Source organism: Mesocricetus auratus, unplaced genomic scaffold (genome assembly GCF_017639785.1).
Source record: "Mesocricetus auratus isolate SY011 unplaced genomic scaffold, BCM_Maur_2.0 Super-Scaffold_100014, whole genome shotgun sequence".
Lineage (NCBI taxonomy): Eukaryota > Metazoa > Chordata > Mammalia > Rodentia > Cricetidae > Mesocricetus > Mesocricetus auratus.
The window spans coordinates 23,691,091-23,714,431 of record NW_024429197.1 but is presented as its reverse complement, the minus strand read 5'-3'; the positions used below and the strand labels follow the sequence as shown (position 1 = coordinate 23,714,431).

General features: G+C 48.0%; 1 protein-coding gene and 1 long non-coding RNA gene across 5 annotated transcripts in view; one reads left to right on the top strand and one right to left on the bottom strand.

The window, feature by feature from the left end:
• St3gal3 (ST3 beta-galactoside alpha-2,3-sialyltransferase 3) overlaps window positions 1-23,341 on the bottom strand; it is a 218,164-nt gene that overhangs the window by 115,662 nt on the left and 79,161 nt on the right. For 3 of the 4 annotated variants that reach the window (XM_005083888.4, XM_005083887.4, XM_005083889.4), the window contains exon 3: window positions 10,685-10,732. The exons of the other annotated variant lie outside the window; for it this stretch is intronic. In XM_005083888.4, the coding sequence (XP_005083945.1) occupies window positions 10,685-10,732 (48 nt within the window). The remainder of the gene's footprint in view (window positions 1-10,684; window positions 10,733-23,341) is intronic. 4 annotated transcript variants of the gene reach the window in all.
• LOC121143971 lies at window positions 13,984-22,394 on the top strand. Its single transcript, XR_005881296.1, has 4 exons — window positions 13,984-14,252; window positions 20,901-21,143; window positions 21,318-21,414; window positions 22,089-22,394. It is a non-coding gene; the product is annotated as an uncharacterized LOC121143971 (long non-coding RNA).

The following is a 23,341-nucleotide window of genomic DNA, read 5'->3' as shown; positions in this document are numbered from 1 at the left end:
GGCTGGATGAGAGGGGATGCACTATGCTTTAGATCCCCAAGCCGTGGATTGGCAGGGAAGCTGCTGAGCCAGCCAGGCTCAACTCTGAGGCTGCTCGTTCCCTTCTCAGTCCACGTGGGCTCTCCGGGAAACCATGGAGAGCAGACCCTCATCTTAGGACAGCTGCATGAGAGCAACTGGGTTCTGTTCTCTCTATTCCCTGTCCCAAGGGCCTTGTCCAACGATCCAGCCACGTCAACATGAACCATGGGAGTCAGAGAGGTTGCAAGAGGGGCTGGTCAAAGTGCAAATGACTCCCACATTATCTCCAGCCGGGGAAATAAACCACAACATGAGATCAATTTATCAATGACAAACTAAAATAGGAGAGCAGTTTTATAAAACACAGAGACTCCCACTGACCCAGACTAAATTAACTGACCCAGGAAAATAACTTAGATATTCACAAACTGAAATCCAGTCCCAACTGGATGTGTGTGTGTGTGCTGCTATGGGGGAGGCAAGTTCTCCTGACGGGACAGAGTCCCCTGTGGCTGACTGACTTGTCCACGGCAGGGCTAGGGCTAGTGTGGTGCTGCGGCGAGTGGAACCTCCCTGGACTCGTCTCTCAACATAGGCAGAAACGCTTCCCACTGCAGCAGAGACCTCCCTACACCCACCTCCCACAGCATGGCAAAAGAGCAGGACCCACTCTGCAGTTTACACCTCAAACTTCATGGAGCTTATGACAGGGCAGCCAACCTGACTGCTTTGGTATGAGTGAGTGTCCCCCGAGGTTCATATAGAGGAAGCAAATCCCCAGCAGAGCGGTATGCAGAGGCGGGTGGTAATGGAATGATAGGTCACGAGGGCTCTACTCTCACTAACAGCACTTGTGCCCTTACAACACAGGCTTCAGGGATCCTGTCTGCATCTTCTGTTCTGTGAAGACACACGATGGGGGAAAGCATCTTTGGCAAATGAGCCGTCACCAGACCCTGAATGTGCTGGCTCCTTGATCTTGGACTCTCCAGTCTTCAGAACTTCAAAGATTACAGCTAGATGGTAGTGGCGCATGCCTTTAATCCCAGCACTTGGGAGGCAGAGGCAGGCAGATCTCAGTGAGTTCAAGCAGCCTGGTCTACAGAGAGTTCCAGGACAGCCTGGACTGTTACACAGAGAAACTCTGTCTCAAAAGATCCAAAAACAAAAAAAAACAACCCCCCCAAAAAAGCAAAAGACTTCAAGGAATAAATGTCTTATTTATAACTTGTATAGCTTAAAGTATTTTTATTATAAGGATGAATGGACTAAGATTATCAAAAAAATAAGAGTTCCCTCTCCAGACAAAAACAATAATTTTTTTTCAGTCATAAATCAATACACACTCAGCTGGTCAGTGGTGGTGCACGCCTTTGATCCCAGCACTCAGGAGGCAGAGGCAGGAGGATCTCTGTGAGTTCGAGTCCAGCCTGGCCTACAGAGCAAGTGCCAGGGCAGGTTCCAAAGCTACACAGAGAAACCCTGTTTTGAACCACCCCCCAAAAAACAACCAAAACAATACACACTCAATCTAAAAACCAAATCAGAGCTGGGGACATGGCTGACTGGGCAAACGACTTGCCAGGCAAACCTGATGACCCAAGGCCAAGTCTATGAGCCACCCTGAAAGCTGTCTTCTGACCCCGACCCCCATGCCACACGCGGCACACACACAAACTCACAGGATGATAATAAAATAATTTAATGTTAAAAAGCCACGTTAGGCCGGGCGGTGGTGGCGCACGCCTTTAATCCCAGCACTCGGAGGCAGAGGCAGGCGGATCTCTGTGAGTTCGAGGCCGGGCTGGACCGACAGCCTCCAAAACAATACAGAGAAACCCTGTCTCGTAAAAAAAAAAAAAGCCACGTTAGAAAAAAATGAAATCTTATAAGCAGTAAAGCAGGAAGCATATGACATTTCCATCACCTAAAGCAAAATGCTACATTTTGGTGGCTACTGAAGTCTCTTGTCAATGATATGGATGTGCATGTGTATATACGATGGTTCTACTTACACATGGCCTTAATTAAATCCTGGTTTATACCATGATATCCAGGACATGCTCTATGGCAATGAATAAAAAACCTTAAATAATCTTTTTTTTAAAAGGTAGGGTCTCCTGTAGCGCTGGCTGGCTTTCTACTTCCCAAGCACTCGGAATACAGATATGTGCTACTATACCAGGCTCTAATTATCTTTTTTCTTTCTTGACATAGTGTCTATTATGTAGCCCTGGCTGCCCTGAAACTTACCATGTAGACCAGGCTGGCCCCAAACACAGAGAGTGCTGGAATTAAAGGTGTGTACCACCAGGCTCAATTCTAAATCCTCAGTTTAAACAACCATATTATTCTCCTGCATGGACATATCATTATTTATTAAGTGAGAATTATTGCCTCTAATGTTTTACTTAAAACTAAAATCAAATTTTTAGTGTGTGCTTGTGTGTGGGGGCAATGCATGTACCACAGCAGTTATGGTAATGTGGGGATAACTACTGGGGAGAGTCTGTCCTTTCATACTGGGAACTGGGGATCAGACTCAGGTCATCAGACATGGTGGCAAACATCTTTCTCACTGAGCCATCTCACGGATTTCCTATGTTCAATTTTCCAAGTCACCAAACCAATTTTATTATGGTAGCTTATGCCAATTAAGACAAAAGGCCAGCAGTTCAAAGAGCAGTCTATGAAGCCACATTAACATTTGTGTCTGAGGTGAGTTTCATATTAACAGTCAAGAATGGAAGAGCCTTTAATCCCAGTACCCCAGAGACAGAGGCAGGTGGATCTGTGAGTTTGAGGCCAACCTGGTCTACAGAGTGAGTTCCAGGACAGCTAGGCCTGAAGCACAGAGAATCCCTGTCTTAAAAAACAAAACAAAATAAACAAAAAAAGAATGGGGACACAGTGGGATCTCTCTCTCCCTATTTCGTGTGTGTGTGTGTGTGTGTGTGTGTGTGTGTGTGTGTGGTGTGTTCATGTGTAGATGCACTCATACTCACACACATGCACCTGTTTTTTTTTTTAAAGAAATATTTACTGGGAACTGATTTACAATGCCAAGAGCTGTTTAACCAAAATGCACAAGGCCCTTGGTCAAATGCCACCCACAGTCTAGTAGGGGAGACTGACAATGCAAATGGCCAATGTGGGTGCGTGCTCCGGATGAATGGAGGCATAGCTTTCCAGACAAGGAGTTGGTGTCTGGATAAAGCAATAGTCCTGTGTGGTGACATTGGGCAATGGAGACAGCCATGCCACGCAGGAGGTAAGTAAGAGCAGTGTGGAAAGAACAAAGGCCCCCAGAGGCTGGAGGAGATCTGGGATCTTCAAGGAGCAAAAGCGCCACGGCTGTTGGGCAGCAAAGGGCACGGACACCAAAGTGAAATCATGGAGGTAAGTAAGTTAGGACTGTGGTCAGCGTTTGATGTAACAGTGGGAACAAGGCAGCACCCTGCTTTATGTTCCAGAAGACTGCCCCGCTGCACTGAGAAAGGCCTCCGAGAGGCCACAAACCAGCAGGCAGCCTAGGGAAATGGTTACTGGTCCAGGGCAGAGGAGCCAGGACCTTGGACAGTGGTCCTAGGAGGAAGTGGTGGAAGGAGCCATTCTGAAGTGGAGGCAGGTCTCCTGCAGGGAGGACAGTGAAGGCTCTGGGCTTGCGGCTTGAAGAACTAGGTAGGAGGGAAGGAGAGAGAGGAAGTGTTTTACAGATGGTCCCTAAGTGATTCACTGTGTTTATCCATAAGTACTCTGATTTGGGGGAGGTAGAAACCATTTAAAGTCTTTGTTCATTGCCTATGTTTTAACGTCACAATTAACATTTGTGTTTTGACCTTAGGTCTTGTATCTGGCTAAACTCATACAGCTCTAGGAGTCTGGGGGACATTTCGCATATTCTCTGGGATTTTCTATGTGTGATCAATGAAGATAACTTCTTTCTTGCTAACCTACATCCTGTTCTTCTCACTTCAACCACTATCTGGAACTTTCAGGAGTGGACCCTGACTTCAGGCATGTGGAGTGTAGTTCCTTGCAGGTGCCCCACATCAGGACAGAGACAGTTCTTTCTTAAAAAACCAAAACACCAAAAACAAAAAAACAAAAACCTTTCATTAGTTCTTTGAGAAGTTTATACACTGTATCTTAATCATATTCACCCTCTTTTAAAGAAGTTCCTTTCTGACTGCTGAGCTGCTTCTTCAAGAATAGACGTTGAATTTGTTGAGCACTCTTTAACTGATGGTGTCATATAATTGGCTTAATTAAAAAAGTATTTTTGAGATAGCATCTTACGTATCTTAGGTTGACCTCAAACTTGCTATGTAGCCAAGGATGACTCTGAATTGATCTCTGCCTCCACCTTCCAAGTGCTGGGATAACAGCCGTGTACCACCAAGCCTAGTTTATGCCGTCCAGGGCTTTAGGCATGTAAGCAAGCACTTTACAGACAGCCATGCCTGTCAGCAGGATCACACAGCAATTTTTGTTTGGTTGGTTGGTTTGGGGTTTTTTTGTTTTGTTTTGTTTTTTGAGAAAGGGTTTCTCTGTGTAACCCTGGCTGTCCCTGAACTCACTATGTAGACCAGGCTGGCCTCAGAATTCACAGAGATCCACCTGTCTCTGCTTCCTGAGTGCTAGGATTAAAAGCGTGTACCACCACTGCCTGGCCAGATCCTACAGGTTTTTGTTGTAGATAATTAACATGGGAGATTACATGGACTGATTTTAAACGATATTTGGCCATCAAGTTTAGGTTTCATGCAGTCTTCTAATGTTTGTCTGGTGAGCACTCTCTCCATCTGGCACCCGTTGCCCGGCTGGCGAATTCTCTGGCATTCTCAAACAAGCCTCCGCTCAGGAGCAAACCCCCCACCCTGACCCCAGGAGCCATTAACTTAGTTTAGATTGGATTGTTTCTTCCTTTCTTTTATTCTTTTCCCTTTTCTTTCTTTCTTTTTTATTTTTGGTTTTTCGAGACAGGGTTTTTCTGTGTAGTCCTGTAACTCACTCTGTAGACCAGGCTGGCCTTGAACTCATCGGGATCTACCTGCCTCTGTCTCCTGAGTGCTGGGAGTAAAGGTGTGCACCACCATCACCACCACCTGACTAGACTGGATTGTTTCTGCACCCCCCCACCAGTACACTGACTCCTCCTCCACCACCACATTCTGGTTTTTGCAGATCTTAAGAACTCAGTTACAGTATCTGTTTATTCATTGACTGCTTTTGCTGAGATGTTCCTCTTTCCTGTTGGTTTCAGCAGTGTTTGCCCTGACTCTGGGGGCATTTTTAGCCTAGTCAGTGTTTGGTAAGACGTCCCCACGTCTTGACAATAGTTGGTTGCCTTTTCCCATGCAAGTTGAGATCTCTCTGGTTCTTTATAAGATGATTAATTTTGGCTCATATCCTGGATTATTTTAATATTGTGTTATGAAACCTGAGGTCTTGTTTGAATCCAGTGGAGGGTGTTACTTTGTTTTAGGAGACAATCGAGCAGGCTGGGTTTGGGCAGCAAGTCCTGACCAGCTTTCTGTGGGTTGTGGTTTCACTAGGCTGCACTTTCAATCCTTTCGACTGTCTTTTGTGTGCGACACCATGTCCAGCTGACCCTTGGAAGGCCATCTGTTCCTTGGTGGACCGCGGAAGCCTCTGTTTGGAGGTGCTTTCCCAAGCACCCTACTTCTTTGTTGTCTCCCCTGTGAGCTCTGGTTCCTTGGTCCTCTCATTCTTGGTCCTTTGGCCAAAAAGCCAGGGCCCCAGTCCTGCAGTTTCTAGACTGCAGCAGGAAAGCAGGGATCAACAACAACAACAAAACCCAACAAAACAGAACCCCACACCCATCCTCTTGAGACCTCAGCTCCGCTAACTCCTTGATGCCTCTACTGTCAACACCTCCACCACCTCCGTGGGACTGCTTCCGGCTGCACACAAGGGAAACGAAAGGAAAGGCACAACCGTGGGATTTCCCCCTCTGCATGAGCCCAAGGAACGCTCCCCACCCATCCCAAGCCACAGTCAGAGGCCATTTCCTGGAATGGTTTCTTCGGAGCCCATGGCTGGGCTATGGGCTTCCAGGACGTGGGACACTGAGGGAAAACTGGAAGCAACTGGCAGTCTGCTAATACATTAAGTTCTGGTATGCTTCCCAACCTGTCTGATATGACTAATAGTTCAGAGTCTCAAACAGCTACGGAGTGCATTCTGTCCAAGCCATTAGCGGCACTCGGTAACAGACACATGGGAGTGCATCTACTCCTTATCTAGGATGGAATCTTGCCTTCCTACGTTTAATTACTCATGAGAAAGAAAGGACATAAAATAGGGATTAAATCCAAAGTCGTTTTGCTAAGACACTAAAGCTTTTCGGCAATATGGTGTGCCCAATGCTACGGCAAGTCCTTCCACATAAAACAGTCAAGTGGCCACTGAGGAGAACCTGCCCAGCTCCCCTGCTTTCAGGCACCATGCAGGTAGAAGACTGATGGTCAAGGTTCCTTGATAGCATGACTAAGGTGGAGCTACCTGAGGCATCTAGCAGGTGACGTCAGGAAAATGGAATGGGTCCTGCTCTAAGTCTGAGTTTGTATATGATGTATATGATTTGCTCTCTGTGAAGATGTCATAACAAAACCCATTGTTTTGTATGCTCATTAAAAAAAATCTGGGGCTGGAGAGACGATCCAGCAGTTAAGAGCACACAGTGCTTCCAGAAGAGCTGAGTCCAGTTCCCAGCACCCAGGCTGGGTGGCTCACAACTGCTGAGACTGGAGACCCAAGACATCTGATGGACGAGGTGCCTCTGGCCACCATGGGCACCTGCATGCATGTGTACAGACCCACCTACTATGCAATTTAATGTTTTTTAAATCTTAAAAAAATAAGCTGGGCTGGAGAGATGGCTCAGAGGTTAAGAGCACTGACTGCTCTTCCAGAGGTCTTGAGTTCAATTCCCAGCAACCACATGGTGGCTCACAACCATCTACAATTCAATCTGGTGTATATGTAATAAATAAATCTTTTTTAAAAAGCTGACTTTTGATCAGTTTCAACCTAAACTCTACTACAAGAGAGTTAGATAGAAAAGAATCCGAGATTCAGTCATTTTTCCCTTTCACAGTGGACCATGTACAAACCCAGGAGCCTGTGTTGCCTAGTTTTCTGTCAACCTGACACGAGCCATAGTCATCTGGGAAGAGGGACTCTGAATTGAGAAAATGTCGGGCGTTGGTGGCACACGCCTTTAATCCCAGCACTTGGGAGGCAGAGGCAGGCGGATCTCTGTGAGTTTGAGGCCAGCCTGGTCTACAGAGCGAATTCTAGGACAGCCTCCAAAACAATACAGAGAAACCCTGTCTTAAAAAAAAAACCGAGAGAGAGAGAGAGAGAGAGAGAGAGAGAGAGAGAGAGAGAGAGAGAGAGAGAGAGAGAGAGAGAGAGAGAGAGAGAATATGCCTCTATGAGATTGGCTTGTGGGCATTTTCTTGGCTAATGACTGGTGTGGGAGGGCCCAGCCCACTGCATGTGATCCCAACTCTCAGCAGGTGGTTCTGAGTTGTATAAGAAAGCAGGCTGAGCAAGCCAAGGGCAGCAAGTCAGTAAGCAGCGCTGGCCTCCCCACACATACTGCCCGAGCTTCTGCTTCCAGCTCCTGCCTCCAGGTTCTGTGCCTGCTTAAGTTCCTGTCCTGACTTCCTTCAGTGATGGACTATGATTGGATGAGTAAGGCAAACAAACCTTTCCTCCCTAGTTGTTTTTGGTCATGGTGTCCTGTCACAGTAGCAGGAACCCAGACTAAGAAAGAACTATACCTCCTGGTTCACAGGAGAGACGGAGGCGAAGCACTAAAATCCCCTTGAAAACTAATGAGGAGAGAAAAGACCAGGGACTGCTTGGACACTGAACCAGAGTGCCTGCACTCAAGCCCAGCTCTGCTACTTCCCTCCCGTTTAATGCTGGGAAAGGAGCTTCCCTTCTCTGTATGTCAGTTTCCTTAGCTGAGAAAGTGGGGAGGGCTAATAACAACATCTATCTCACTTGGCTGAAGTGAAAGGGCTGAGAACTCTTTCTGACACACAGTGATGCCCCATAAATATTAACTGTCCCCTCCTCCTCTTGTTTCTAGGCATGCGCTGCTTGTGGCATGCCTGGGCTATGGCTTTTGCATATATAGAAGAGTATTAAAATGTTAATGTACAGCCTAACGAGTTACTGTGAAGGGGATATTCTCCTAACCCCTACTCAGGTCACTAGAGAGAACATTCCAGTTCTGAGATGCTCCCACTGGCTATGATGGGATTCAATCTCTTATTTGTCCTTACTGTTTTAACATTGAATTGTGCATCTAAACAAATATGGTTTCACTTTGCTTTTGAAGGTCATACAAATAGGAACCAGTATATATTCTCTACTGTCTATCTTCTTTTTAAAGACTCATCCATATTATTGTCGGGCGTGTAACTCAGTGGTAGCATACTTGCCTGGCATACACAAAGCTCAGGATTCACTTTCTAGCACCACAAAAATGAAACAAAATAAATAAAAGTTTAAAAATTTTTGGTCTCTTAGAGCAGGGCTTGGTAGCACACATCTACAATACCAGCACTTGGAAGTCTGAGGCAAGAGGACTGCTGGAAGCTGGAAGCCACCTTAGCTACTAGGTGCTCCCACAGCCAACCAGAGGTGTGGGCACCTCGTAAAGCCAGGTGTGACAGCACGGGCATATAACCTACAGACAGAGGCAAGGGGATTGCCACGAGTTTGAAAAAAGCCTGCCTTACAAAGAGAGTTCCACAGAAGCCAGGGTTCTCTTTCAGAAAGGATTCCATAGCAAGGTCATGTCTCAAGAAATAAAATTTAAATTGAAAAAGGCAAAATTAAAAAAAAAACTTATTTATTTTTGTTGTCAAATCTATGTGCAACTCACTCAATTTTTTTCTGCTCCATACCAATATGACATTTGCATATTCACATCTGTTCCCTATATGAGTCGTTTTGGGGTCTTACAATTCTGAATATTGCCTGGAACTGGGAGGGCCACCTCCCTGACCTGGGTCAAAGGGCAGTGTGCCAATTAGTGTGTCTTACTGTAAATACAGGAAGGGAGGGAGTGTGCCTGCCTGTGACTGTCACAAGAGCACAGGCAGGTGTGGCTCTCCCCTCCTGAAACACATGGGTATGAAGGCAAATGTGGAACATATATCTGCGTAGATATTAGCAGCCATTCCTGTAGCAAATGTGTCTGGAGGAGGAACTGTCAGGATGTGCGTGGTTCAGACTTACCTACACATCACCATCGTCTTTTTTGACGTGATTATACAAACCTGACTTCCCACTCTGTGGAGCCTTGCCTCTGCTCCATCATGACCCCATCCACACAGGGACTGTCAAAGCTATCACATTTTGTTGCTCCCTGGATGTGTAATGATGTCTCAGTGGGATTCCAAAGTTCACTTTCTTGGATACTAAAGTAACTGAAAACCTTTCCATAGGTCTAGCAACCTCTTTTCAGAAGCGCTGCTCATTTCTGTACTGGATTGTTCATTCTGTGTGTTTCAGGACACCAGGGAACTCAAAGCCAGTGTGAGGGACAAATCAGCAAGGGACACAGAGAGCTCCAGCACAGCCCCGACCCAGACAGACACATCTTCCCGTGGTGGGCAGATGGTGGGAAGATCTTTCCTCTTGTCCTCTCTACCACAGCTGCCTGAGCCTCGTGAACACGAGTGAATCATGTATGAGGTCAGCCAACGAGCTTTAACCACCCTCCGGAGGACAGGCAGGCCTCCCTTCTCCCTGGTATTCAGGGTGGCACCCAATATGAAGTGGACCGTCTTCACCTAGAGATGCCCTTCCCCTGGTACAAAGTTGTTCTGAGATCCATCCCCCTCCCTCCCAGGAGCTGAGGAATCGAAGCAGCTGTCCTTCCTGCTCTGCCAACAGAACTGAGGTATCTAGGACTGCTTCAGACCTGGACAGCCACCTCCCGGCCTCAGTGAGTCCAGGTCGAAACAGTGTGTGCCAAACAGCATGTCCTGCACTGTAAACACAGGAAGGGAGGGGGTGTCTGACTGTGACTGGCACAGGCAGGCACAGCCACTCCCACCCCCGGAGCTCTCTACCCGAGCACATGGGTGTGTCAGTGAGGGCACGTCCTCAGGAAGCTGGGCTGCTCCAGCAGCGTGGCGTTCTTCAGGTGAGCCCTGGTGGTTATCTATCATCCTCAGAGCTGGTGGCAAAGTCCTCTGCCCTACTCTGAGACAGGGCATGCGCTCAGAGACCACACACCCCGAATGGGACAGTTACATGAGAAAAACGTTCAGCTCAAGTCCCAGTGCAAACTTTTTGTTTTGCTTTGTTTTAAGATAGGCTCTCATATGTAGCCCTGGCTGGCTTGGAACTCCTCATGTACACCAGGCTGACCACAAACTCATGGAGACCCACTTGTCTCTGCCTGTGCCCCCCCACCCCCATGCCCAGCTCAGTGACACTTGCTTCACATTGTGTCTCTCTCCTGCTCCCTCCATGGGGAAGCCCTGGGGACCTTCCCATAATTCTGCGGGTCTCTTGCCCTCCTCCCGTACCCCCAGCTCCTCAGGCTTCACTACAAACATGGCCGACACTAAGGGCTGAGAAGATGATAGAGGGGAAGAATTGGTACCTGTGCCTAGTGTTTGTCCAGCGGAGTCAAGGGAAAGAAGCAATGAATCTGCAACACAAGAGGACAAGTTCATGTCTTTCTTCTTTAGTCAGACGAGTGCCTGCTGGCTCCACCCAAACCCTGTGGCAGGCTTAAAGCACTAACCCCTCCCCTTTGGCCGCTCCCTTTCTTATATTCATATGCATGTTTGTTTACTATTCCCAACTCCCCCCCCAATAAACCCCTGAAAGTAGTAAACAATAATTTATAGCATATGCTAGAATAATAAAGTGAAGATGTCAAAGAAAGGGAAGCTATTACATGGTGGGGAAGCTGTTAGTGCGCAAAGCACATGCCACCAGGGCCTTTGCAAACACGCAGGCAGAATCAAGGCGGGTGTGAGCGCTGAAGCGGCCGAAGCGAAGGAAGAGAACAGCTCTGGGATTCAGTGCCCGAAATGCATCCTTCCATTCAGTCACACGGTTGGGAGATGTTTGCTGGACATCTACTGTACCAGGACAGCATGACACAGTAGTCAGCAATAACCACAACCATACGCGATCTCCACTCTTGGGGCTCCACTCTCGAGGGCCTCCTTGTCTTACATCTTGGAAAGAGAAGTTATCAGAGAACAAATTACTTAGCTAGACCCTGATAAAAATAAAGCTAAGAAGAGACTGCTGCTTGTTTTAGGGATTGGCCTGAGGGTGCTGGACAGGAGGGCTTCCTTGGAGAAGTTGGCCCTTGGGCTGTGTGTGAAGGATGTTGAGGGTTAAAGTCCACAAGAATGGAACAAGCATCCCAGGCAGAGAGAAGGCCTCACATAGAGACCTGAAGGAAGAGGGGACCAGGTGTTTCTGAGCAACTTAAAGACCAAAATTCAAGTAAATGCTGTATGTTTTCCTTGCTGTGAGTCTTAACAAAGAGGGGACCAAGCGATGCTGATGGTGTTTCTCCTTCAATATTTCCTGAGTTTGTAGTTGGGAATCTGGTATGGCTGTCTCTTAACATATGACCCAACCTCAAATGGTGCTATAAAGCCAATGTACAGTTCAACAATTACATGGTGAGGGTTACCAAGACTTAAGAGATCAAATCTAAAAGACTTACTCACTGCAGAATGCTAGCCAGACACATACTGGACAGGTGTGTACAGCCACAGCATCTTCCAGATCTCACTACACATGGAAATTCAACATTATCATAACTCTAAACAACAGGGTTCCGATGCTAGCACATAAACCCAATAAAAGCAGCCACGGCAGCTGCTCATTCAAGGCTGTGTCTGGAGAACCACTGTGGAATTAGTTTCTAGAGAAATGCCTGGACAACAAACCCTTCAGGCAGTCCTTCAGAGATATGTTTAGTAAGAACTGTGGGACAGTGAGCTGGGAATGTGGCTCCCGAGAGGACCCAAAGGCAAGCATCCTGCATCACCAGGTAAGGCCAGATTGATCGAGTGCTTTGAAATGCAAAGGCAGGGCAGCCTGCTCTTTACAGAAATACAGATGTGCCATCAGGCCCCTTGATGAACAGCTGGCCATCCCACCTGCATAAGCAGTGTTCCACTCAAGAGTTCTACTCCTTTATCAGCATGTTTCGGGTCTGTTTCTTCTCAGGTATGTTCCTCCTTTTAAAACTGCAGCCAAGGTGAGAAGGAGAGAGAGGAAGATCCTCTGAGGAGCTGACTGCCCAGGTGAGCAGCACTTTTTAAAGACAGCTCAAGAGCTAGGCAGATGGCTCAGTAAATAAAACACTTGCTATTCACGTGTGAGGAGTGGCGTGTCGAGCCCCAGAACCCCTGTAAAAAAGGAGGTGGATGTAATGCCCGCCGCCAGGATCCCAGAGCTCAGGAGGAAGGATTCCCAGGGCAAGCCAGTGGCTAGACTAACTAACTCAGTGAGCTCAGAGCTCAGCACAAGACCCTGTGTCGGAAGATAAAGTGGAGAACAAGGAAGATACCCAGTGTCAACCTCTGGCCTGCACATATGAATGCAGGCCAGTGCACATGCGCACACTCACACACACACACACACAAATTTTAAGTACCTAATTTTTCACTGCTGTTGATATATTTTTCCAATTATACTTTCATTGTACTCATAAGCAATCCTGATTTAATCTTTTTTTTGAAACCTTTCCATCTAAACATAAAAAAAAAACCAAAAACAACTGAACCTTAGCTAAATATCTGAAGAACAGTAACCGTTGACAGAGACTGCCTCTGGCGGCAGGCTTTACAAAATGTCTGCACTGAACATGTGTTATTTGTTTCAAGGGAGGTGGGGGTTAGGGCTTGGTGCTGACACTCACCGGTGTCCAGGCTACTTGAGCTGAGGTGGGAGAGCACTGCTAAGGACCAGAAATGGTGTGTGTGTGTGTGTGTGTGTGTGTGTGTGTGTGTGTGTGTGCGTAAGGGGGGGAGAGGGAGGAGAAGGAAAAGATTAAAAATAACTGCTCCAGTGCGGACTTGCCGGTGTTGAAGCCAAGGCTGAGTGGATTCCTGATCTCTCCCGTTCTTCATGCTGAGGGGTTGTTCAGCTCTTCGGTTACTAAGATTGCCCCCAGACCTCAGACCAGCTACATGGACCCCGTGATGAAGCATTTCCCCATCTTCCTTCCCACTGTCCATCCCTTGGTCCTAGGGATGGAACTCCCTTGCACAAACTAGGCAATGCTCCCACACTGAACTACACCCCAGACTCCTTCCCACAAATATTACCAAGTGCCAATGCTCAGTAAGAGAGGTCTCCGCCTTGCAGGCCAGAAAGATGGGTGAGTTGGAGGTAAAGTGTGATCAGGGTCTTGGGAGGGAGGCCCAGGGCAGGTGGCTGTGGCCTGGGAAGCAATCACTGCAAATGTTCTCTGCAATGGTCGCTATGCTCCGGGAGCACGTGCCTTCAGAGTTCAGATGATATGAGTGAGAGGAAGTAAGCGACATATTCATGCTTTGTGTAAGTTCAAATGAATTTTGTTTTCAGAATTAAAGGCACAGAACCAGAAACGGTTCCGCGATTCATTATTTGTGTTTATTCTAAAGGATGTGAGATTATTTTAGTTATAAACCAGGGTGACAGCTTACGGGAAAATTTAGCATTCAACAAAGTGAGAGGTTTGCTTTGCAAGCAACAGAGCAAGAATCCAGACTTCTCCCTCTGCAGCTAAGAAATATGTCATTTTTACTTGAGCGTTCCAGGCCCCAGCTGTTTCTGGCTCCTAGGCCAGAGGCGGCCATGTGGCGTGTTGCACAAGTGACCAAACAGAACCCCAGACCAAAGCATGACAGAGCTGGCTGCACAATGAGGAGAGCTAGAATTTACTGGAAGCTTTTTATTATGGTCAGATGTTTCCTGTGTCTGGTTTCTGAAGCAGAATATAGGGAATATGGAGGGCGTAAGGAGGATGCAGCTGGTTTTCTTAGTTTGGGGCCAGGCTTCGAATGCCCCAGGCATGCGTAAATGAGCCGTACACTGCGGTGCCCCGCCTGTCACCCTATACATTCCACACATCGAGATCTTCTGCTATCCAGCCTCTGCAAGCTTCAGGAATGTAAGAACGGGGAGAAAACAGATCGTTTCCAAGCAAACAGGTAAAATGCAAACAGATAAAACTAACATGTCACTGTGACAAGGACAGAAAAGAGAGCAATATGAGAGATTCCACGGCTCTGTAATACAGAAATATTAACTACTGCGCGTCAGACATAATAGGAACACCAGCAAGCAGACAACAGTAAGAACAGGGGTGTCCCCATTCTCAAGAAATCCACACATTAGTTGTGGTGGTGGTGGCGAAATACCATCTAAATAAATGAGCAAAATCATTTCTGACAGAGGGAGCTGGTGTGAAGAATATGGTGTCGAAAGGGGGGGAGGAGCAGACATGATCCACAGCGTGTTTGCGGCGTGTGGGCTGAGACCTGAAGACAGGAACCAAGGCAGGGAAGGGCTACCAGGGAGCCCAGGGAGAGCAGAGCTGGAGGCTCCCCACACTCGAGGGAGAGAGGAGGGCTGGAGCAGAGGAAGCAGGAAGGTGGGGCGTGCTGAAAAAGACAATGGACTCATGGAGAGATGTCTGTGCTCCATTCAAGAGCAGCAAAGAAGTCTTCTAGAATCTTCCTATTAAAAAAAAATTCAAATGTTCAAGATTTTTTTGTTGTTTTTGTTTTTTTCTTCTTCTTTTTTTTTTTTTTTTTTTTTTTTTGAGACGGGGCATCTTTGCGTAGCCATGGCTGTCCTAGAATGCACTCTGTAGACCAGGCTGACCTCAAACTCAGAGATTCACCTGCCTCTGCTTCCCACGTGCTGGGATTAAAGGCATTTGCTACCACCGCGGGGCTTTAAGTATTTTTTAAAAGATTTACTTATTTTCATTTAATGTGCATGAATATTTTGCCTCTGTGTGGACCACACAGGTCCCCAATGCCCATGGAGGCCAGGAGAAGGCAACAGATCCCTTAGAACTGGGGTTACAGCTGGTTGTGAGCCAACATGTGGGAGCTGGGAACTGAACCTGGGTCCTCTGCAAGAGCAGCAAGCGTTCTTGACTGCTGAGCCGTCTCTCCAGCCGTGTGTGGGTGTTTTGACTTCATACAGGTCTGTGCACCACTTGAGCGCCTGGTAGCCATGGAGGCCAGAAAAGAATGTTGGATCCCCTGGAGTTGGAGTCACAGATGGTTGTGAGCCACCATGCGGGTTCTGGGGATGGAAGCCAGGTCCTCTGGTAAAGCATGCAGTGCCCTTAACCACTGAGACAACTCTCCAGGCCCCAGGAAGCCTTTGAGAACCAACCAAGTAGGCTAGGCAGGACAGAGGGGTGTGTGCCAGTGGTAGAGTGCCTGACCAGAGTTCAATCTTGACATCCCCCAAAACAGAACAAACAGAAGCTTCCAAAAAAAAAATAGCCTAAAGGGTTCTGGTTTGCATTCTCAAATATAAACTTTGACTGCTTCATAGGAACTGAGCTGATTACCCTGCCAACAGAGTAGAAGGTAGACCAGGAGAGGGAGACTGAGGCCGGGAGATGGACACGGAGGAGGTATAACACTACAGATGAGAAGGGACAGTGTGAGAATGGGGGGGGTGGGGAAGGTGCTAGAGGCTCTTAAAGGGAAAACCCCAGGGTTTGCAACTAACAGAACAGGAATGGAAAAAAAAGAAAGACAGAAGATCACATCAGGCTTGTGCAAACTGATGCAAATTGATGCTGATTTCTCTGTGATTGACAGTGGCCTTTTGATGGACCACTGAGGTGGCCTGATTACAGGAAGGCTAGCCACTCCATGATGGTCTATCAGGGAAGCAGATGCGAGCTGCCTTCTGGAGACAGGCACTGACAAGCACGCAGTATTGGGGGGCTGTAGCAATCATAACAAAGAAGAGGGGAGGCTGGGGGGGCACAGGCCAGGCTAGGTACTTAGTCCTGCAGCCCAGACTCATGGTACAACAGTGAAGAACCACGGAGAGCATCACAAAGGCACTTAAAGATAAGCCTTTGATTCAAAATGTTCTCTCAGTTCCTATGGCAATCAGCTATGACTGGACCATCCTTCCTCAAGGCCCTGGGGCTTGGCTTTCCTCAGTTCTCACGAAGTCTGGCCTGCCATTGGCAGTCACCAATTCCTGTCTCCTGCTACTCCTTTAGGCCATGAACTTTCATGTTCTGAGCTCTTCCCTGCCCTCTTGATGGCTGGTGTAAAAGCACACTTGTCACCCATCACAATACATTCATGATCTGACTCAAACGAAGCAGAGGACAACTTAGACGATGGGTCTGAGCTGTTGTCACCAACAGGCTCTACAAAGAGCCTTCAACTTGGCTGGGGATGGCTGGTGTTAGTGGTCTTGTTTATTTTTTGAGACAGGGTTTCATGTATCCCAGGCTGGCTTTGAACTTAATATGTATTAGAGGATGACCTTGAACTTCTGACCCTTCTGTCTCCCAGTGCTGAGATTACAGGTGTTCTCCACTGTGCCTGGCTTTATAGAGTGACAGGAATCGAACCCAGGGCTTCCTGCATGATAGGCAAGCACTCTCCCAACTGTGCTACAGCCTCAACCAGAGATATTTTAACAACCACACAGCCACCTGTTTCTTCTCCAGTTCCCCAGTGCTTAGATGCTGGAATGATCAAGTTCCCTAACCCTAGTCCCTCAACTCCTTCCTCTCAACCCCAACCGCACCCCGCCCCCGGGAAAACAAACAAACTTGAATAAATGGAAAGGGAAAATGTCTGAGGAGAGTGAGCCAGGAGAGATGAGAACTGATAACGAGAAGGGTGTCCAGACATGGCGCACAGACGGTGGCCTGATTGGAAAGACAGGAGGGAGCGGCCCTGACTTCAGTGGCTCAGGTTCTGTCCAATGATCTAGGTCAGTTTCAAGGGCTCGGCTGACAGTGGAGACTACTGAAGCAGTAAACTTCTCCAAGAAAGTTTCCTTGGAGTTTGTTAATTTAACTTACCAAGCATGTGCTCCAGAGGCTTCGCCAAGGTCAAGAACGGTACAAAGGCTCGTGGAATGCTTAGTGGATAAAATGTTTGCCAAACAAGTGTGAGAACTGGAGTTCGAATCCCCAGAACCCAGGTAAAATCTCAGGAGGCAGAGAACTGGGGATCTCCCAGACAAGCTGGTTAGCTCGACTAGTCAAAACTGGCAACCCAGTAATACAAAGTGATTGAAGACACCTGACACAACTTAGGGCTTCCACGTGCATGTGTACATGCGTGTATCTACCCACATGCAAACAATCACACACATGGACACACACGAGGCACACACATGCACACATGCACACACAAACACATGGGGGCTACAGAAAGATCTAACATGGTCCCTGAAATCAAAGAACGCCCAAACTATTCCATATCACAGAATCAACTAACAGTGTTACAAGTCTTGAGAGTTACGGCAGGAGCTCAGGTCTAGGGTTTTCACTGGGAGCAGTTAGGAAGATGTGGGGGGACAGGCACCTGAGTCCGGCGTGAGGCGACCAGGCCACAGTGGTCTGGTGGGAATGAGGGAGGGCACTGAGGCATGGGAGAGGCGTGTGAGGTGCCAGGAGGGTATGTTCATCCTTAATTAATATGTTAGGGTTTCTTCCAGGTGCTAAGAATGCTGTGACTAAAGGAACCAGCCAATACAATGATTAAAGTTTTTTTCTTAAGGCTTTAACACATCAAAGACTATTTTTAAAAGGTGAGTCACCATGAAATTGAGGGGGGAAACCTGCTATGTCATACCAGGAGACAAAAGATACTTGGCTTAAGATCGGGGCAGGACAGTCCCTGGGGCATCAGCACACACAAGGAGAGGAGGAAGTCTGGGAGGAGCTGGCCCTCTACCAACTGCTGTCCTCCGAGTCTGGGGACGGGGGTGGGGGGGTGGTGCTGCTTATACACCTGGCGAGAAGAAGCAGCTGGAAAGAGAATGGATGCAGGCACGCACTACAACAGAGTGAAACCCTAGAAGTGAGCCTCGGGGCGTCAGGGGCATGGGAAAGGTCAGTGTGCCTGCCCTAGGGAGAAGCGGGTGACGGGATCGCAGACCGGTAAACCCCGAGTCGGCTAGGGCCCAGTGCAGGTGGAGGTGAGTGAGCAGTCCTCACACTGAGTCTCAATGGAAGGCAGCCAAGAGCACGAGTGAGGGGCAGAGGGGCAGGGGCCGGGGATGACGGAGTCGTTCTGCTGCTGGTAGGTCCCAGCCTGGCCACAAAGGAAGGTCTGGATGGGTCACTGAGGGGACAGAGGGCAGAGACATGGACCTGAAGCTGTCTGATGGCAAGACATGGCCCGTAAGGTGCCAGCATCGAGGCAGACATCAAGTTTACCTAGGTTCTGCTCCCCTCACCCCCCTCACTATGGCTCTGCTCCCCTCACCCCTCTCACTATGGCTCTGCTCCCCTCACCCCCCTCACTATGGTTCTGCTCCCCTCACCCCCCTCACTATGGCTCTGCTCCCCTCACCCCCTCACTATGGCTCTGCTCCCCTCACCCCTTCTCACTATGGCTCTGCTCCCCTCACCCCTTCTCACTATGGCTCTGCTCCCCTCACCCCTTCTCACTATGGCTCTGCTCCCCTCACCCCCCTCACTATGGCTCTGCTCCCCTCACCCCTTCTCACTATGGCTCTGCTCCCCTCACCCCTTCTCACTATGGCTCTGCTCCCCTCACCCCTTCTCACTATGGCTCTGCTCCCCTCACCCCTTCTCACTATGGCTCTGCTCCCCTCACCCCTCTCACTATGGCTTTGGAGCTGACTCCTCCTGTATAAAGAGGGTAGAATGAGAGCTGCGTCTCACCTGAAAGCCAACAGTCCCAGGTCTTGTCCTTTGCTGTGTGTGCTGTGTGTTAGTGTGCATGCATGCATGCGTGTGCTGTGTGTTAGTGTATGCGCATGCATGTGTGTGCTGTGTGTCAGAGTGTGTGCATGCATGTGTGTGCACATGAATGTAGAGGCCAGAAGACAACCTTCCATGCTGCATTCCTTAGGTGTCACTTGTCCTTTTTTGTTTTGGGTTTTTTTTTTTTTTTTTTGCTTTTTCTGTTTGTGTTTTGACAAGAGTATATCACAGACTGTAACTTGCCAACAAGGCCAGGCTGCCAGTCTAGCAAGTTCCAGGGACAGGCCTATCTCAGCCTCCCTCTCCTCCTCCTTTTATACAGGTCTAGGGATCATATTCAAGTCCCTCATGCGTGCTAGCCAAGTCTGTTACTGAGTTATCTCTCCAGCCCATGACAGGGTTTCAAGTTTTAGAACATCTATATGCTGCACAGATCAGACAGCACCGTGAGGCTTCCAGGCAGCATGTGGCAACGAGAGGCTTCTGCTGTGAAATGTACACTAATGGGAGGGATATAAATATATCCACATTACTTCAGATCAGATTTGCAGACAAGTGACTTTTTATACTTATCTCATGCAAAAACACAAAAAACTGCTCAGCGGGTAGAGGCACTTGCTTCCAAGCCTGATGACCCGAGCTCAGTCCCCAGGGCCTGCATGTGGGAGAAGACAGCCGGCTTCTGAAAGTTGTCCTCTGACCACTCCGCCTCCCCACAAACACATACATGTGCATACACACACATGTTCTCGCACACTCATGAGAGCATGTAAGTACATGCACACACAAGCATACACATACACAAGCACACACAGAAGCATTCACACATGAGCACACACACACACACACACAAGGACACACACACATGTATGGAAAATAAATAAAATGCAATTTAAAAAAAGATGAGTTTTAAAGTTTGTACCATGATGGAGGGACCGTCTACGAAAGTGGGACTTTGGTGGCACCTGCTTGTGAGGCGCATCAAGAACCTCGTGTGGTGGGAGGCCTCAGGGCACGTGCTGCTGACAATTCTGTCATCCCCTTTGTCATCACTATCATCACAAGGTGGCCTTACTGACAGGAACAGGGCAGTGATACACAGAGGAGAGAGGAGGGAGGACAAGGGGAGAGGGTGGCAGGAAAGGAGGCCAGGGTGTGGCTCTGAAGGCTGTCAGGAGTCTGCATTTTACCAACTGCAAGTCAAGAGGCAGGGAAAGGAACTACAGATTTTTTTTTAGTAAGTCGATGATGTCAACAGACTTTTGCTGCAAGAAAACCAGTGTAATTGTGTGTAAGAGACAGAACAAATGCATGTAGGCAGGCATGCTAGGCAGGTATTCTAGCAAACCATGTGAGGGGTAAGGAGGATCTAGCATGGTGCTGAGGTGGAGGGGTGTGGTGCAGGGGATGACATGGGAAAGGGGAAATGGGAGGATCCCATGGGCAAGGATAACTGGAACCGGAAAGGGAGGATTAGACGTGGGGAGATGAGGACCCAGGGCAACTGGAACCAGAAAGGGAGGATTAGACGTGGGGAGGTGAGGACCCAGAGTAACTGGAACCGGAAAGGGAGGATTGGACGTGGGGAGGTGAGGACCCAGGGAAACCGGAACCGCAGAGTGTCTAGAGCAGACAACTGGCGACAATGCTAAGCACAACAGAAGAAGGGGCAAGGCACAGCTTGAGAAGCTTCCCCTGGTGCTGTGGTTGAGCAGGGTTTGCCGTAACAGACCCGGCTAGGTCCCACTGCCCTTCTCTGCCCCAAGGAAGCACAGAGACGCTGTATTAATTACCAAGCTGTTAGCCAGTGACTTGGACTTCTTATTGGCTAGCTCTGTCTTAATTATTAACCCATAAATACTAATCCATGTATTTCCACGTGGTCTTATCTTACCAGGGAATGCCAAACCTGCAACTCCTCTGCCCACCACTTGATGACTGCTCAGCGTCTCCCGCAGAGAGGAGAGCGATTTCCTGTTTGTCCCCGCTTATATCCTGATTCTGCCCAGCTACATCACTTCCTGTCTGGCCAATCTGTGTTTTATTCATTAACCAGTAAGAGAAACATATATACAGAAGAACATTCTCCATCAGTTTGCTCCCTCTGAAGCGCAGGCTGGAGTTTAATCCCCACTGTGAGGTACTAGAGGGGGTGGGAATTTAATGCTACTATAGCAGTAGAGCCACTGGGAGGTGATAAGGGTTAGTGGAGGCCACCAGGATGCAGTCCTTGTGAATGGCTGGTGGCCTTTTAAGAACAGAGGTGCTAAGGCATCACTCATGCATAAACTCCCATCATGCAACCCCTGCACAGCTTCGTGCCGTCTCATCTGACATGGACCCTTGACCCTGGACCAGGATCAGAAGTCCAAAAAAGCCTCCTCATTTTATCGTTTACTCATTCTGTGGTGGTAAGTTCATAGCCAAGAGAAAATGAAGCTAAACACCTGTACCTGGCAGTTAGCCAATCTGTGATCTCGAGAGCGGGTGTAAGTTAGTCAGGGTGGAGGTCACACAACCTCAAATGCCATGGAGGCAAAATGAAGAGTGTGGACGGCCCGTCTGGATTGTCTATCTGGTGGATTAAGACACACTAAGGAGACAATTGAAATGTGGTGGTATATTATTTATGATTTATTAAAGCTTGCCTGAGGATTCAGAAAGCAAAGTCAGTCACAGGCCACAGAAACCAGGCACACACTTTAATCCCAGCAGCCAGAAGCTAGGACTCAGGATTAAGAGGTAGATGGATTTCTCTTGAGTTCAAGGCCACCCAGGGATTCATGAGATTGAATCAGTCTAAAAGAGTAACAGATCCCAGCACTAGAGGGGTATAAAAGACAGACGCAGGGTCTTCAGTAGTCAGCATCAGGCACTGATTCTCCAGTCACACCGAGGATAGGAGCATTCATTCTCTACCCACGCCGAGGAGAGATTACAGTCTGGGGCTTGGTGAGAGCTCATGGAAATGGGAGCAGTCTATTTCAGACGGAACTAGAGGTAGCTGCTTTGCTTTTCTGATATTCAGGTTGAACCCCAATATCAGCTACAGAGTCATTTCTTAATTCATGTTTCACTCTTCTAGGGGTGTCTGTGAAGGTGTCTATAGCAATCAGTAGATCGTGAGGACCCTGACCTGTGGATGGATTGACTCCTAGATGGCATCACAACATGATGGTGTCATTGGAAGGCTGGAAGAAGTAGGTCACTGGGACATGTCCTGGGGGCTACCTCTGGCCTTGGTCCTTCCCTGTATTTCCTTGCTTCCTGTCCATCATGAAGACACTCTTGAGCCCCACCCCCACCCCAAAGGTGTCCTTTCCTACAACGGGCCCATGAAGGCAAGGATGTAATTGTATCACTAGACCCAAGATAAATGATAAATGATAAATGGGTGCTTATTGGGGAACAATTACACAGAAAAATACAAAGAACCACTGGGGCATTTCCTGCTCTTCCTACCAGATCCACCAGAAAGAGCGTGCAAATGGAGGCCATGCCTCAAGCTCCTCTCTTTCTGCTTAAAGCCTTAAACCACACCCAAAGGCGTGTGGCCACTGTTACAGGTCCACAGACCAAATGCCTTACAGGTCTAGAAATATGAAACTGATTCGTGGACCAGATCCTCTGAAACCAGGAGCCAAAGTAGACCACTCGGCCATCCTGACACACCCAGGAGCCAAAGTAAATCCTTCCTTTTAAGTTGTTTGTGTCAGGCATGCTGTCCCAGAGACAATAACAGCAATTAATACATAAAATGAAATATGAATTCAGTAGCCAGATCTTTGGTGACAGTCACCATTCATTGCAGCTGGACCAACCGAAGGACTGGGGTAACCCACAAACTGCAGATGTTTAAGCACTGGGGCAGGAAAGTGCGGAGGAAGTTGTCTATACGTTTGACTATTGATAAAATCCCACTGGGTCCCTGCCAGGGAAGGAATCAATCACCCTGTTAAAAATGGCTTTCCATCAGGGTTGGAAATCTTTCTCTACAAATAGTCAGTAAATACTTTAAGCTTTGTTGGCTACATCAAGTCTCTGTGACATACCCCACGGATTTTGTTTATTTACACTGGGTTTTTTTTGCTTAAAGCCCTTAACATATAATGTCATTTTTAAGTGAGGCCATACAAAAGCAGGCTATGGACTGCATCTGGCACAGGAAAGAGTGTTTGCAGCCTCTTATTTACACTTCCTCCTAAGGATCTCTAAAATGACGAGTGAAAAAAACCCAAAAGTACACAAAATCAAAGAACAGGCGAGGAGACATCAGCACCCAAATTTGGAAGCTGGGGAGCAAGAGAAAAGCAGGACTCTGCAAACTAAGCCAGCCCT